At 45.4% G+C, this 13,826-nt stretch overlaps 1 protein-coding gene across 1 annotated transcript in view; it reads left to right on the top strand.

Moving 5' to 3' along the window:
- The window catches only part of LOC124805661 (esterase FE4-like), a 98,185-nt gene that overhangs the window by 67,822 nt on the left and 16,537 nt on the right, over positions 1 to 13,826 (top strand). The window contains exon 4 of the mRNA XM_047266229.1: positions 4,063 to 4,306. Within this exon, the coding sequence (XP_047122185.1) occupies positions 4,063 to 4,306 (244 nt within the window). The remainder of the gene's footprint in view (positions 1 to 4,062; positions 4,307 to 13,826) is intronic.

A 13,826-nucleotide genomic window follows, 5' to 3' on the forward strand; every position in this document is an offset into this window, starting at 1 on the left:
ACATCTCATTCAGTTAGAATTAGGTCGTATATTAGGGCTACGAGAAGGATGTTTGTTCTGAGATATTGCTGAAAGACGTGGCAGAAATGTAGCTACTGTACAAGACTGCTGGCAGCGGTAGTCACGAGAATGTAAGGGTACAGGAAGACTGGGCTCGGGACGCTCACGTGACACTGCCGGGAGGGAAGACCATCGTGTTCAGCGTATGGCTCTGAAGCATTGTTCAGCATCTGCAACAACAATTTGAGCAGAATTTGGCATCACAGTGACACAACGAACGGTGACTAATCGGTTACTTCAAGGACAACTCCGAGGCAGATGTCATCTTGCATGCGTTCCACTGACCGGAAACCACCACCATTTGCGATTTCAGTGCTGTCAAGCTAGAGCTCATTGGAGGGCAAGGTAGAGATCTGTTTTGTTTTCAGATGAAAGCTGGTCCTTCTACAGTGCCAGTGACAGCCGTGTTTGGTTAGAAGGAGGCCAGTTGATGGCCTGAAAGCAACCTCTCGGCGTGCTACACGCACGACCTACACCTGAATTTTGTTTTTAAGAAGTGAAGCCCCTCCACGCCCACACCGGCATGATGGCCAACTCAAAAGGTCTACTGCCATCTGTGCATAAGGGTTAGTGTTCACTAAAGTGAGGTGTCGCAGGATGTGGGTACTGCGATGTTTGCGTACGTCTGGTTAAGGTTAACCATTAATACGCGCTCATCTGGAGACAGATTGGGTCGAAAGTCGAACGAAGGGAAGCGCTTTGAAGGTCAGAGGGAAAAAAGTGTCAAGGCACGCGCCAAGGAAAAAAAACTACGATAGTTAGGTCGGGTAATAAGAGCAGTAGCAGATGTCTTGCGGACTGCGATAGGTCATGCAAGGATGAGTTAAGTTAGAAGCGGGTGTCATGCAATCGGATACCATCTCATGCCAAGTGTTCGTCATAAGAGATCAGTCCGTGACGATATTGCAGCACTGTGTGCTAGAGTTTGAGCTGTGACAGCCCAACGCCGTGCTGTCAGTGGTGACTTCGCGCGGGGGAGGGTCCAGGTCGTCCATCGGTGTCTGGTGGGCGTGCGTCGAAGCCAAGCGCGGCGGCTGAGTCTTTCCCGTGTGGCGGACGACGTAGCCCATGCCCTTGAGCGTCCTGATCGCCCCGGTAGCCCACTCGTCAGAGCAGAGCTGCTCGGAGCCGACAGGCTTCGGCGTTGTTGCGGCGCGTTCCGTCTTCTTCGGTGTCCAGTGTGTCCGCCGCGGTGTGTCCTTCCGCCGGCTGCTCCGTCAGGGGAGCGGCGGCTGGCGTCTTCTCTTCGCCTGTGGCGTCCGCACAGGTGTCGTGCGCCATCTGCGAGCGCAATTGCCGCAGTTGGCTGCATGCCTCCTCCGTCTCTGCAGTCAGGGTGGCCTTAAAGGCTGCCGTATCCGCGTCCATGGCTGCTTTGGAGTTATGGTCTGGATTGCGATATTCTTTGACAACAGGAACATTCTCGTGGTTGTTCCAAGCGACCTGAGTGCAAATTTGTAATCATTCTGGTGCTTCGACCTGTTGTGACACCATTCATGAACAGCAGTCTGCGGCGTGTTTTCCAACAGGACAACGCTCGCCCACCTACCGCTTTTATAGCCCAACAAGCTCTACAGAGTGCCGACACGTTATCTTGGCCTGCCCGACCACCGGATCTGCCTCCAATCGAGCACATATGAGACATCATCGGACGACAACTCTAGCGTTGTCCATCACAAACAGCATTAACCAACCGTTCCTGTATTGACCGACCAAGTGCAACAAGCTTGGAAACCCAACCCACAAACTGACCTTCGGCACCTATACAACACAACGCAAGCGTCCTTGCATGCTCGCATTCAACATTTTAGCATTTACACCGGTTATTAATGTACCAGCATTTCACATTTGCTATGGCTTATTTCACACTTGCATTAAGCTGCGATTTGCAATGTTAATCACTTAAAAATGTTACCTAGACAAATGTGTTCCCGTAATTTAATTAGTCTACATTAATTACTTTTTGCTGCTGCGATTTTTCCCCTTCAGTGCAGAGTAACGTTGTTTAAGTTGAAAGGGTACAGTACTGCCCAACATAGAAAAGACGTGCAACAACATACTTTGTTGTTCTTGTCAGAACAGCGTTTTTTGTAGAATAACACAATTTTATTTAATACACCGAAGCCAGTTACCAACGTAGGAAAGAAGGGCAATTTGTATGTTTAATTATTCGGATGTGCACTTCCTTGAAATAGATCCCTGAATCCAGTTTGGTAATGTTTGTGAATTGAATGAATGGCTGGTCGTCTGCTGCACAGATAGTGAAGGTAGATACTGTAATCATCTTTGAGACGGTTCTCTGGTCACCTTTGGCCGAACCAAAGAGAGGAAGTAGACCAGAGCACCAGAGGGCTTGGAATGTGGCTGACCAATACGGTGACAAGGCCCTCCCTCACTTCTGCGGAAGCGCGGGATGACCGCATGAACGGCCACGTTTCAGCACTCTGTCGCTGGTTCCTGAGGTGTGAAGACGTGTTCTATGTGTGCTCCAGAAAAACGAAGTTAAATGAAAATGGTATGCAAGTAGAATATTTAGGTATAGGTGAACTAATAATTTCTCTTTTCAGAAACTTTTGGTGGGAGGCTGATGTAAATTGTTCTGAGAAAGATAGGCAGATAAAAATTCATGGAGAACATAGGATTCTTCGGAAGTGACAAAGAAACCACGTGTTGTAATGATAAGACGAAATACTAGCGTGTGGTAGTATTAAGATGAAATACTTGCGTGTCTAAATCTAAGTTGAAAATAATTAAGATTTCCGTGTGCAGAACTTGAATTAGAAACAAGCACTTCCACTTGGTGAGTACAGTGTGAGTATCAACCTGACTATGAGACAATAAAAAGAATTAGAAGTGCTTGTGCTAGCATTCAGTTGAGGATCCATGTGTGAAATAAATAAGATACCAAAACTTCCATTATGAGATACATTCGTGTGATGCCAGTTTGATATTCAGATACTCTGAGAGTGAATTAAGGTGAGTCAGCCATCTACCCGGCAACACCATGAGGGTTGAATTGCACAGGGAGATGTGCACAAATCCTCCAGAGTTTTTGGTAGGAAAATTATTACGTGGGTCAGTGACGTGTGAATCTGGGATGACTATTGTTTGGTGTGGGAAAGCAGAACGAGTATAAAACCAAACATTTTGTTTGTAGAGATGTGTTTTATACTGTTAGTGTGATTTATTATGTGTATTTAATCTGTGTGATTTGCATGAGACAGTAGCGAATTTAGTGGGTCAAACATGATTTTCCCTAGTACAGCACGAAAGTTAGTAAATTCGTTATGTTGCTAATGAATGAGAGTATGAGAGTGTGGGAGAGAATGAAGTAGCAAAAGATTCCTTACCAATCCAGAAAGTGCACAGTAGAAATAGACAGAAACATTACGAGACCATAGTATAATGCCCATTGGGTGGAGAATCACTTGTTTTACTATTGTGTTTAAGTGTAATGCAAGATATTTTGCAACATTAGCATGAAAGAATTTACTGCAATAAAAGTGGAGATATATCAGACAAATAGTGGTCTTGTTTATTGAGTTGTGGGTAGCCATTTTGTTGAATTATTTCACCATAACCTCCATTTTCTTGCGGGGATGTCCAAGTTTTGGATAAAATATGTACCACAGGAAGGAAACGTGGCCTTGCCAGAGTGGAGTGAGTCCATCAGAAATGTGCACTAGCTATTAGCCAGATGTGTTATCCATTCCGTTGCATTAAAAAGTAAGGACGAGAATAAATTATAGCTTAACTGATAGGCACTACGGCTCATATTTCGAGCATAGTTTCAGTGGGTACGATAATCATGAAAATATTTCTGATGCACTCGCTTGGCAACCCACTCATCTAGTAGGCTTGACTATTAGATGCCACGGAATGGGGTAGGAACCTCCCTAAGTGTATTAATGTTTAAATGTGTGGATCAATATGTCGTACTGTGACGCGTGCATGTATTGGTGGCAGTAGCGATTGGTCTTGACCATGTGCTGACGTGCGCAGGACCCGCAGCCAGCTCCCTCGTGGTCCGGGGTTCGAGACGCGCTTACCCTCGCGCGAGGCTGCCCCCAGACCGACTACTACCTCAACGTGTATGTGCCGGCTACGGGGAGTGGTCCTTTCCCCGTCATGGTCTACATTCACGGTGGCGGCTTCTCAAAGGGTTTTTCCTTCAATGGTACTCCACACTATTTCGTGGAGAAGGGCGCTGTGTTGATCACAACCGCCTATCGTCTCGGCGCCCTTGGTAAATAAATCGTTTTATTTGCTTCGGGACAGGCGTTAGCTATGAATATTTTCGAGAAATCCAGAAGATTCTGGTCTTAAGGGAAATCGATTAGGGCGATTAAACCAACACAGAATCGTGCGACGCCGAAATGAGCACAGTAAGAGACAAATCGAAATCTTACGATCGATACTTAAAAAATGTGTTTATGGTGGTATATCAACCTGTGCTTTCGCTGTTTGGCAATATTAGCAAATTTCGAAACCACTGGAATGAAACAGAAATTAATATATTTTCAGGAGGGAGTGCCCAACAGCTTTTATACATTTGAAAAATGTCGTATTATCGTCTTGAGCTGCTGGTAAAATACTTTATTTATACAACCAGTTCCAATCGTCTGACCATCATCAAGTTCATAGAATTATTCACAGCATCATTTTAGAAGAAATATAAACTCGTTATTGCCAGTTCATAAAAACATAGACAATACACTGTCATCCTATCGCAATATAAATTACGTCGTTGATCTTTAAGAACTGTGCTGTGGAGTGTACACACTCACGTTAAAACTGCAATCCTGTTATGAACGTGTGCTCTCCGCAGCACAGTTTTTATAGATTTTCGACATAATTTCTATTAAAATATGGTGACAGTCTATTGTTAATGGATTTATCACCGCCGCTGCCACCAATCATCTGCCAAGTCCTCAGCAATATCACATGATGCTGCGAGTACTTTTATGAACTTGATGACGGTCAGACGACTGAAAAGGTTGTATAAATAATTTAACCAGTAGCTTAAGGCTGTAATGTGACATTTTTCGGATAGTTAATACGCTCAAAAGCTTGGCTTACATACTTTCTCCCAAAAAAGAACTCAGTTCATGTGCTGTAACCACGACATAGAAAAATTGTCCACAATTGATTCGAGGGAGTTCCGTACTTAATATTCCTATGCGAGTTCCTTGAATCTACTGTGGAAGAAATAAATATGGAACAGAGCATTTCTCTATAGAAATTCAAGCACACAATACAAAAAACAAACTCTACAACACAATTATCAAATCATAAGGCCTGTATGTCTGCAAAAATCTTATATTCATATCTTATATTCATATATGAGGGGCGATCAAAATACATTATTGGCCATTAAAATTGCTACACCAAGAAGAAATGCAGATGATAAACGGGTATTCACTGGACAAGTATATGATACTAGAACTGAAATGTGATTACATTTTCACGTAATTTGGGTGCATAGATCATGAGAAATCAGTACCCAGAACACACCACCTCTAGCCGCAATAACGGCCTTGATACGCCTGGGCATTGAGCCAAACAGAGCTTGGATGGCGTGTACAGGTACAGCTGCCCATGCAATTTCAACACGATACCACAGTTCATCAAGAGTAATGACTGGCGTATTGTGACGAGTCAGTTGCTCGACCACCATTGACCAAACATTTTCAATTGGTGAGAGATCTGGAGAATGTGCTGTCCAGGGCAGCAGTCGAACATTTTCTGTATCCAGATAGGCCCGTACAGGACCTGCAACGTGCGGTCGTGCATTTTCCTGCTGAAATGGAGGGTTTCGCAGGGATCGAATAAAGGGTAGAGCCACGGGTCGCAACACGTCTGAAATGTAACCCACTGTTCAAAGTGCCGTCAATGCGAACAAGAGGTGACTGAGACCTGTAACCAATGGCACCCCATACCATCACGCCGAGTGATACGCCAGTATGGCGATGACGAATACGCGCTTCTAATGTGCGTTCATCGCGATGTCGCCAAACACAGATGCGACTATCATGATGCTGTAAAGAGAACCGGGATTCATCCGAAAAAATGACGTTTTGCCATTCGTGCACCCAGGTTCGTCGTTGAGTACACCATCGCAGGCGCTCCTGTCTGTGATGCAGCGTCAAGGGTAACCGCAGCCATGGTCTCCGAGCTGATAGTCCATGCTGCTGCAAACGTCGTCGAACTGTTCGTGCAGATGGTTGTTGTCTTGCAAAGGTCCGCATCTGTTGGCTCAGGGATCAAGATGTGGCTGCACAAGCCATTACAGTCATGCGGATAAGATGCCTGTCATCTCGACTGCTAGTGATACAAGGCAGTTGGGATCCAGCACGGCGTTGCGTATTACCCTCCTCAACCCATCGATTCCATATTCTGCTAACAGTCACTGGATCTCGACCAACGCGAGCAGCAATGTCGCGATACGATAAACGGCAATCGCGATAGGCTACAATCCGACCTTTATCAAAGTCGGAAACGTGATGGTACGCATTTCTCCTCCTCACACGGGGCATCACAACAACGTTTCACCAGGCAACGCCGGTCAATTGCTGTTTGTGTATGAGAAATCGGTTGGAAACTTTCCTCGTGTCGGCACGTTGTAGGTGTCGCCACGGGCGCCAACCTTGTGTGAGTGCTCTGAAAAGCTAATCATTTGCATATCACAGCATCTTTTTCCTGTCGGTTAAATTTCGCGTCTGTAGCACGTCATCTTCGTGGTGTAGCAATTTTAATGGCCAGTAGGGTGTTTCCGTTAGAGCGTTGTTCCGATGAGGGTATATAAAACCGACGTGTAGGTATTTGTGTCTTTTCGACGTGCGTGCGGTAAATGCAAGTATGTGAACTATGACGACGTTATTACCAAATGCATTCAAACGGGAGCAATGTGCTGTTATTTTTCTTAGCTGCCGAAAGGCAAACGCCGGTGGACATCCAAGGGAAGAAGAAGAATTTGTATAGGGGAGATGTCTCCCGAAAACCACCGTAGTGGAATGGTGTGCCAAGTTTCGTGCTGGTCACGATTCGACACAAGGTCTGGGAGGGAAGCAGAAGTTCCGCCAAGCCAAGTGGGAGACACTGGAGCACCCGCCTCAGAGTCCCGATCTCTACCATTGCGAATAACACGCATCGAGTCCCTAAACGAAGGCCTTGTAGAGTCGACGACTCCTGTCGGTCAGGTATGTGCAGGAGGCACTTATGGATCTCTCCACTCAGCTGGACACGGTATTTTACCAAACGGATATCTTCAACCTGGTGCATCGGTGGGATGATTGCCTCGAAAGACTGTATACCAATTAGGTTCCTTTCGGAGTATGGTGATGCATTAGCTCCATACTTAACAATCATATACAACCTTTCGCTAGACGAAATATCCGTACCCAAAGACCGAAAAGTTGCACAGGTCACACCGATATTCAAGAAAGGTAGTCGGAGTAATCCACTAAATTACAGGCCCATATCGTTAACGTCGACATGCAGTAGGATTTTAGAACATATATTGTGTTCGAACATTATGAATTACCTCGAAGGAAACGGTCTATTGACACACAGCCAACATGGGTTTAGAAAACGTCGTTCCTGTGAAACACAACTATCTCCCTATTCACCCGAAGTGTTGAGTGCTATTGACAAGGGATTTCAGATCGATTCCGTATTTCTGGAGTTCCGGAAGGCTTTTGACACTGTATTACACAAGCGGCTCGTAGTGAAATTGCTTGATTATGGAATATCGTCTCAGTTATGTGACTGGATTTGTGATTTCCTGCCAGAGAGGTCACAGTTCGTAGTAATTGACGGAAAGTCATCAAGTAAAACAGAAGTGATTTCTGGCGTTCCCCAAGGTAGTGTTATAGGCCCTTTGCTGTTCCTTATCTATATAAACGATTTTGGAGACAATCTGAGCAGCCGCCTTCGGTTGTTTGCAGTTGACCCTGTCGTTTATCGACTAATAAAGTCATCAGAAGATCAAAACAAACTGCAGAACGCTTTAGAAAAGATATCTGAATGGTGCGAAAAGTGGCAGTTGACCCTAAATAACAAAAAGTGTGAGGTGATCCACATGAGTGCTAAAAGGAACTCGTTAAACTTCGGTTACACGATAAATCAGTCTAATCTAAAAACCGTAAATTCAACTAAATATCTAGGTATTACAATTACGAACAACTAAAATTGGAAGGAACACATAGAAAATGTTGTGGGGAAGGCTAACCAAAGGCTGCGTTTTATTGGCAGGACACTTAGAAAATGTAACAGATCTACTAAGGAGACTGCCTACACTACGCTTGTCCGTCCTCTTTTAGAATACTGCTGCGCGATGTGGGATCCTTACCAGATAGGACTGACGGAGTACATCGAAAAACTTCGAAGAAAGGCAGTATGTTTTTTATTATCGCGAAATATGGGAGAGAGTGTCACAAAAATGATGCAGGAGCTGGACTGGAAATCATTAAAAGAAAGGCGTTTTTCGTTGCAACGGAATCTTCTCACGAAATTCCAATCACCAACGTTCCCCTCTGAACGCGAAAATATTTTGTTGACACCGACCAATGTAGGGAGGAACGGTCACCACGATAAAATAAGGGAAATCAGAGCTCGTACGGGAAGATATAGGTGTTCATTCCTTCCGCGCGCTGTACGAGATTGGAATAATAGAGAATTGTGAAGGTGGTTCGATGAACGCTCTGCCAGGCACCTTAGTGTGATTTGTGGAGTACCCATGTAGATGTAGATGCAGACGTAGAATCCTCACGGCAATTTTGCGTGATCGGCATACCGATTGTGGACTGTACTGACTTCGAACGGAAAGGTGTTGATCGCCCCTTGTAGGAGGTGATATGTGAGATATGCTGGGTGAGAACAGATGGATACAAACCAAACTCAAATGAAACAACAGAAAAATTATTCGACATCGCCGCATGGATTCGAAAAAGAACATTAAAGTCTTAGGGGAGCATCCACAAACTCCTAGCAAACTCCCACGAAATTTTAAGATACCCGTACAAGCAACAACTCCGTATTCAACACGTTAAAAACGATCTACATAGAGTTCAGATAAATTCATCGGACGTTTTATACAGAAATAGTACATATAAGGCCGGCCGGGCTGGCCGAGCAGGTTCTAGGCGCTACAGTCTGGAACCGCGCGACCGCTACGGTCGCAGGTTCGAATCCTGCCTCGAGCATGGATGTGTGTGATGTCCTTAGGTTAGTTCGGTTTAAGTAGTTCTAAGTTATGGGGGACTGATGACCTCAGAAGTTCAGTACCATAGTTCTCAGAGCCAATACATATAAGATTTTGACAGATGGGAAGTGCAGTCAGACTGAGACAGAGAAGAAAACAGGTGCAAAACTGAGTTAAGAAAGTAATAGAACTCACAGAAAAAATTAGAGCTGCATGAAAACTCAGAACATCGCATTATCAAGACGTGAGTGATCATCATGGTCCAGTCGCACATTGTATACACCGATGTACATTTTTACCACCTGCATAATAGCGTGTTGGTCAACTCATGGAACGAAATGATTCTGCATGGCATGGAATTAAAAACTCCTCGGTAGGTCTCTGGGTGTGTCTGGTTTTTGGAAGTGTCTAGCAGCAGAATTCTACGCACAGGGCAGGGAATTCCCGTAAAATAGGGTCGGTTGTTTGTGTGGCGGAGCTGGTGACCTATGGCGTCCTAAATGCGTTCTGTTGTTTTGTGATCAGGTGACTTTAGTGGACAAGACACGAACGTGAATTAACTATCACGTTCCTCAAACCACAGTCGCATGATTTTGGCCTGGTGACACGAACAGCTATCCTGCTAGAAGGGGCATCCTTGTCAGGGAAGACATGAAGTATGAAGGGCTGCAGGTAGTACACAATAATGTCCACGTAGTCCACAGCTGCCATGGTGCCTTCGATTATTACCACACTTTCCATGGAGGCCTAGATGAATGTTCCTCATACTATAAAACGAGGGTGAGTCATATGTAAACCTTAAATTTGTAATAACAAATCGAAATTTCGCGCCGTTATCCTGTAAGTTGGTAAGCGTGCTACAAGCAGCGTGCAGAGTGGCCTGTAGGTGGCAGCATAGTGCAGATGCACACATACCGCCCGAGTATCAGTATAAAGATGGTCGCCCCACTTTCGACTTGCACCAGGGAAGAACAGCGTTCTGTTATTCGGTTTTTGGGTAGTGAAGGTGTGAAACTTATTGAAATTCATCGACGAATAAAGGTTCAGTGCAATGATGCACGTTTGTCACAACAGAAAATCTATGAATGGAGTAGGAAGTTCACAAATGGAGTGCCTTCAGTGGAAGATGCTCCTCGTCCAGGCCAGCCACAACGAGTTGTGACTCCACAGAACATTACAGCAGTTGAAGCCATAGTGAAGGAAAACCGCCGAGTGACACTGAATAACATTCCAGCATGTTTACAGATTAGTCACGGGTCAGCACACTACATTGTGCATGATGTGCTCCGGTTTCACAAAGTGTCTGCAAGATGGGTGCCATGGCAGCTGACTCCTGAAATGAGAGAACGACGTGTTGATGCTTGTGAAGAACTTCTTAGGCGCTTTGAACGAGAAGGTGATGGCTTCCTTGCAAGAATCATTACTGGGGACGAAACCTGGGTTCACTTCCACCAACCGGAAACGAAGAGAGCGAGCAAGGAATGGCGCCATTCCTCATCACCAAAACCAGAGAAGTTTCGAACAGAACCATCAGCAGGCAAGGTTATGCTGATTCTCTTTTGGGACGAAAAAGGCGTCATTTTGGAGCATTACATGCCTAGAGGGACCACTGTCACCAGTGCATCATATACAGATCTCCTAAAAATCATCTGCGGCCTGCAATCAAATCAAAGTGACGTGAATTACTGTCAGCAGGTGTCCTTTTGCAACATGACAATGCAAGGCCCCACACTGCCCGTGCAACAGTTGCAACAATCACAGACCTGCATTTTGAGTGTCTTCCTCATCCACCATACTCACCGGACCTTGCCCCAAGTGATTTCCATATGTTTGGACCACTCGAAGACGCAATGGGAGGAAAAAAGTTGTTTTCTGATGAAGAGGAACGACACGCGGTGCATGAGTGGTTGCGCGGACTAACAAAAGTTTTTTTCCTAAAGAAGAAATTTATGCACTTTGTAAGCGCTGGAGGACTTGCATTGAGCATGGGGGAGATTATGTTGAAAAGTGATACAGCTTTGTACTTCTTCTGCACAATAAATAAAATTTAAAAATATGTTTAAAGTTTTCATTTGACTCGCCCTCGTACTACTCTCACCGGCCTGCATCCGTAGCGCGGTGTACGTTTCCAGCTGCTGTTCGCCTGGAAAATGGCTATCCAGACACGACTACCGACCTTCTGCAACAAGAAACGTGGTTTATCCGACTAGTTGACATATTTATATTCATCCATGGTCCAGTCTCGTTGATCCTGTGCCCACTGCACAATGTCGTTGGGTCATCATGGAAACAAGTAATGGTGTCTGGCGAAAGAGGCGTGTATGGCGTGAAACGTCTCAGAGCAAACATCCTGCAACAATCATTAAAAGGGTCCAGGAAGGAGGCCGGAGCGTTACGGTTTGGGAAATGTGACTCGACACTGTATATAAAAAAACATTTTAGGGAAGACTTCGTAATAACACTGCCTAAATTAGGGTCTCTGATCATAAACTTCTTGTGTGGATTCCTGAGGAATTATCCGAAATCGGAAAGAAAATTACCCTCCAATTAATTGCTTGCAGCAGCATTGTACTCTGTAGCCTGATCTACAACAAAAATAGTTCAAATGGCTCTGAGCACTATGGGACTTAACATCTGAGGTCATCAGTCGCCTAGAACTTAGAACTACTTAAACCTAACCTAAGGACATCACACACATCCATGCCCGAGGCAGGATTCGAACCTGTGACCTTACCGGTCGCGCGGTTCCAGACGGAAGCCCCTCGAACCGCTCGGCCCACTTGTAAGGGGAGGGGATGGCCCAACCCCAAAGTTCTCTGATGCCGTGGATGTACAATATCTCGTCGCCTACATACGCACGTCAACGACCGCGATATATCACTGGATTTTGCAATTTGCGGCCAGCATCATCTGTAGAATGATTCCCCATTCGTGTCTGCTTTGTTTATATACTTCCTTATCGCCTCGCACACCTACAAGCACATCAGAACTCACTCGGTTTCGCTGTGACCAGCAGTCATAATGTTTTGGCTCGTGAGAAGAAGTGTACAACTGGACGGTAATTTTCTGTCCGAATTCGGATAATTCCTCTGGAATCGCCGCGAAAAATTGAAGTTTATAATCGGAGTTCCGAATTTAGGCGGTCTTATTACGAAGTCCTTCCTGAAAGATTTTTTTATATACACTGTCCAGTCACAGTCCCCAGACCGTAACGCTCCATCCAGCCTCCCGGACGCATTCGACGATTGTTGAAGGATGTTTGCTTTCAGACGTTTCATGTCACAGACGCCAACGGCCATCTGTCCGATGGTACACAAAACGTGAAACTTCTGAAAAGGATGTCCATTTGCGGCATTGGCGTGCAAGTTCCAGCCTTCATCACCGATCACCTGTAGTTAGTGTGGGTGCGCAAATTCAGGCACCAGCTGCGGAGAACCCATACTCAGCAACGTTCGCTGAATCGTCGTTGAAGGACACTGTAGGTAACCCCTTGGTTCATCTGGGCGGTCAGTTGCTCAACAGTTGCACGTCTGTTCGCCTGTACACATCTCCGCAGCCGTCGTTTACTCCATTCATCTATGGCTCGTGGTGCGCCACAGTTTCTTTGGCTCCAGTTTTGGATAGACCATTTTGCCATGCACGGTATGCTTTAACCACGGCAGTTTACAAACTCCACTGTTTCCAAAATGCTTCCAACTATTGTTCCGAAAGCCAGTGATCATGTCCTTTTGGATGTCAGATAAATCGCTCCGTTTCTGTGTAACGACAACGACTGCACTGTTCTCCGTGTCCCCTCCCCCAAAACCGCGACACGCTTCATTTACCCTCCACTGCTAGTGCTGCCACCTGCCGCCTGTGAGTGATTGTTTTCACGTTGACGTCGAACGTAGACGAACAACTAGTGAGAATAAAAGATTTGAAATGCGGTGGTACAGACGAATGCTGAAAATTCAATATGTACATTGAGTTGGTTCTACGGATTTGAGAGATATTAATGAACAGGCGATAACAGAGGCATCAAGGCACTGGCAAAGGAATTGTGCATGTAAAAAAATGTACGGACCAAAGCTTGAACACAGTAAAGAGGTTCAAGTGGATGTAGGGTACTGCACATACATATGTGCTGAAACCTACAGTAACGAGTAAACATTCTTTCAGTTACAGTATTTGTTAGTCATCAAAAAGTGGAAGGAAATGACAAAGTTTCAGAAGATCAGTGTCTATCACAGGATCCAGTAAGTGGCACTTGATAATAACGTAAGAAAGTACAGAGAGCACCACACGACCCAGACATCGGTAGAACATCTATCCGGTGAAAATGTTTCCGAGCCTATCATCCGCAGTCGAACGCTGCTGGCGAACTCCTGTGGGAGCAGAGCATGACGAGGCAAGGCATTGGGCAAGTCTAGCAAAGGAGACTGACAGTGTCCAGTGGTGGTCGTAGAAGGAAGACGGTGGCATAGCATAGCTGACGTGGACCTTCTTGAAATGGCTGCAGGAAGAGCATTTATTTCCATCTGCCCTGTTGGCAGTTACATCGCCAGTTTTGTAGTTCCCCAGGCGT

Source organism: Schistocerca piceifrons, chromosome 7, assembly GCF_021461385.2.
Source record: "Schistocerca piceifrons isolate TAMUIC-IGC-003096 chromosome 7, iqSchPice1.1, whole genome shotgun sequence".
NCBI lineage: Eukaryota > Metazoa > Arthropoda > Insecta > Orthoptera > Acrididae > Schistocerca > Schistocerca piceifrons.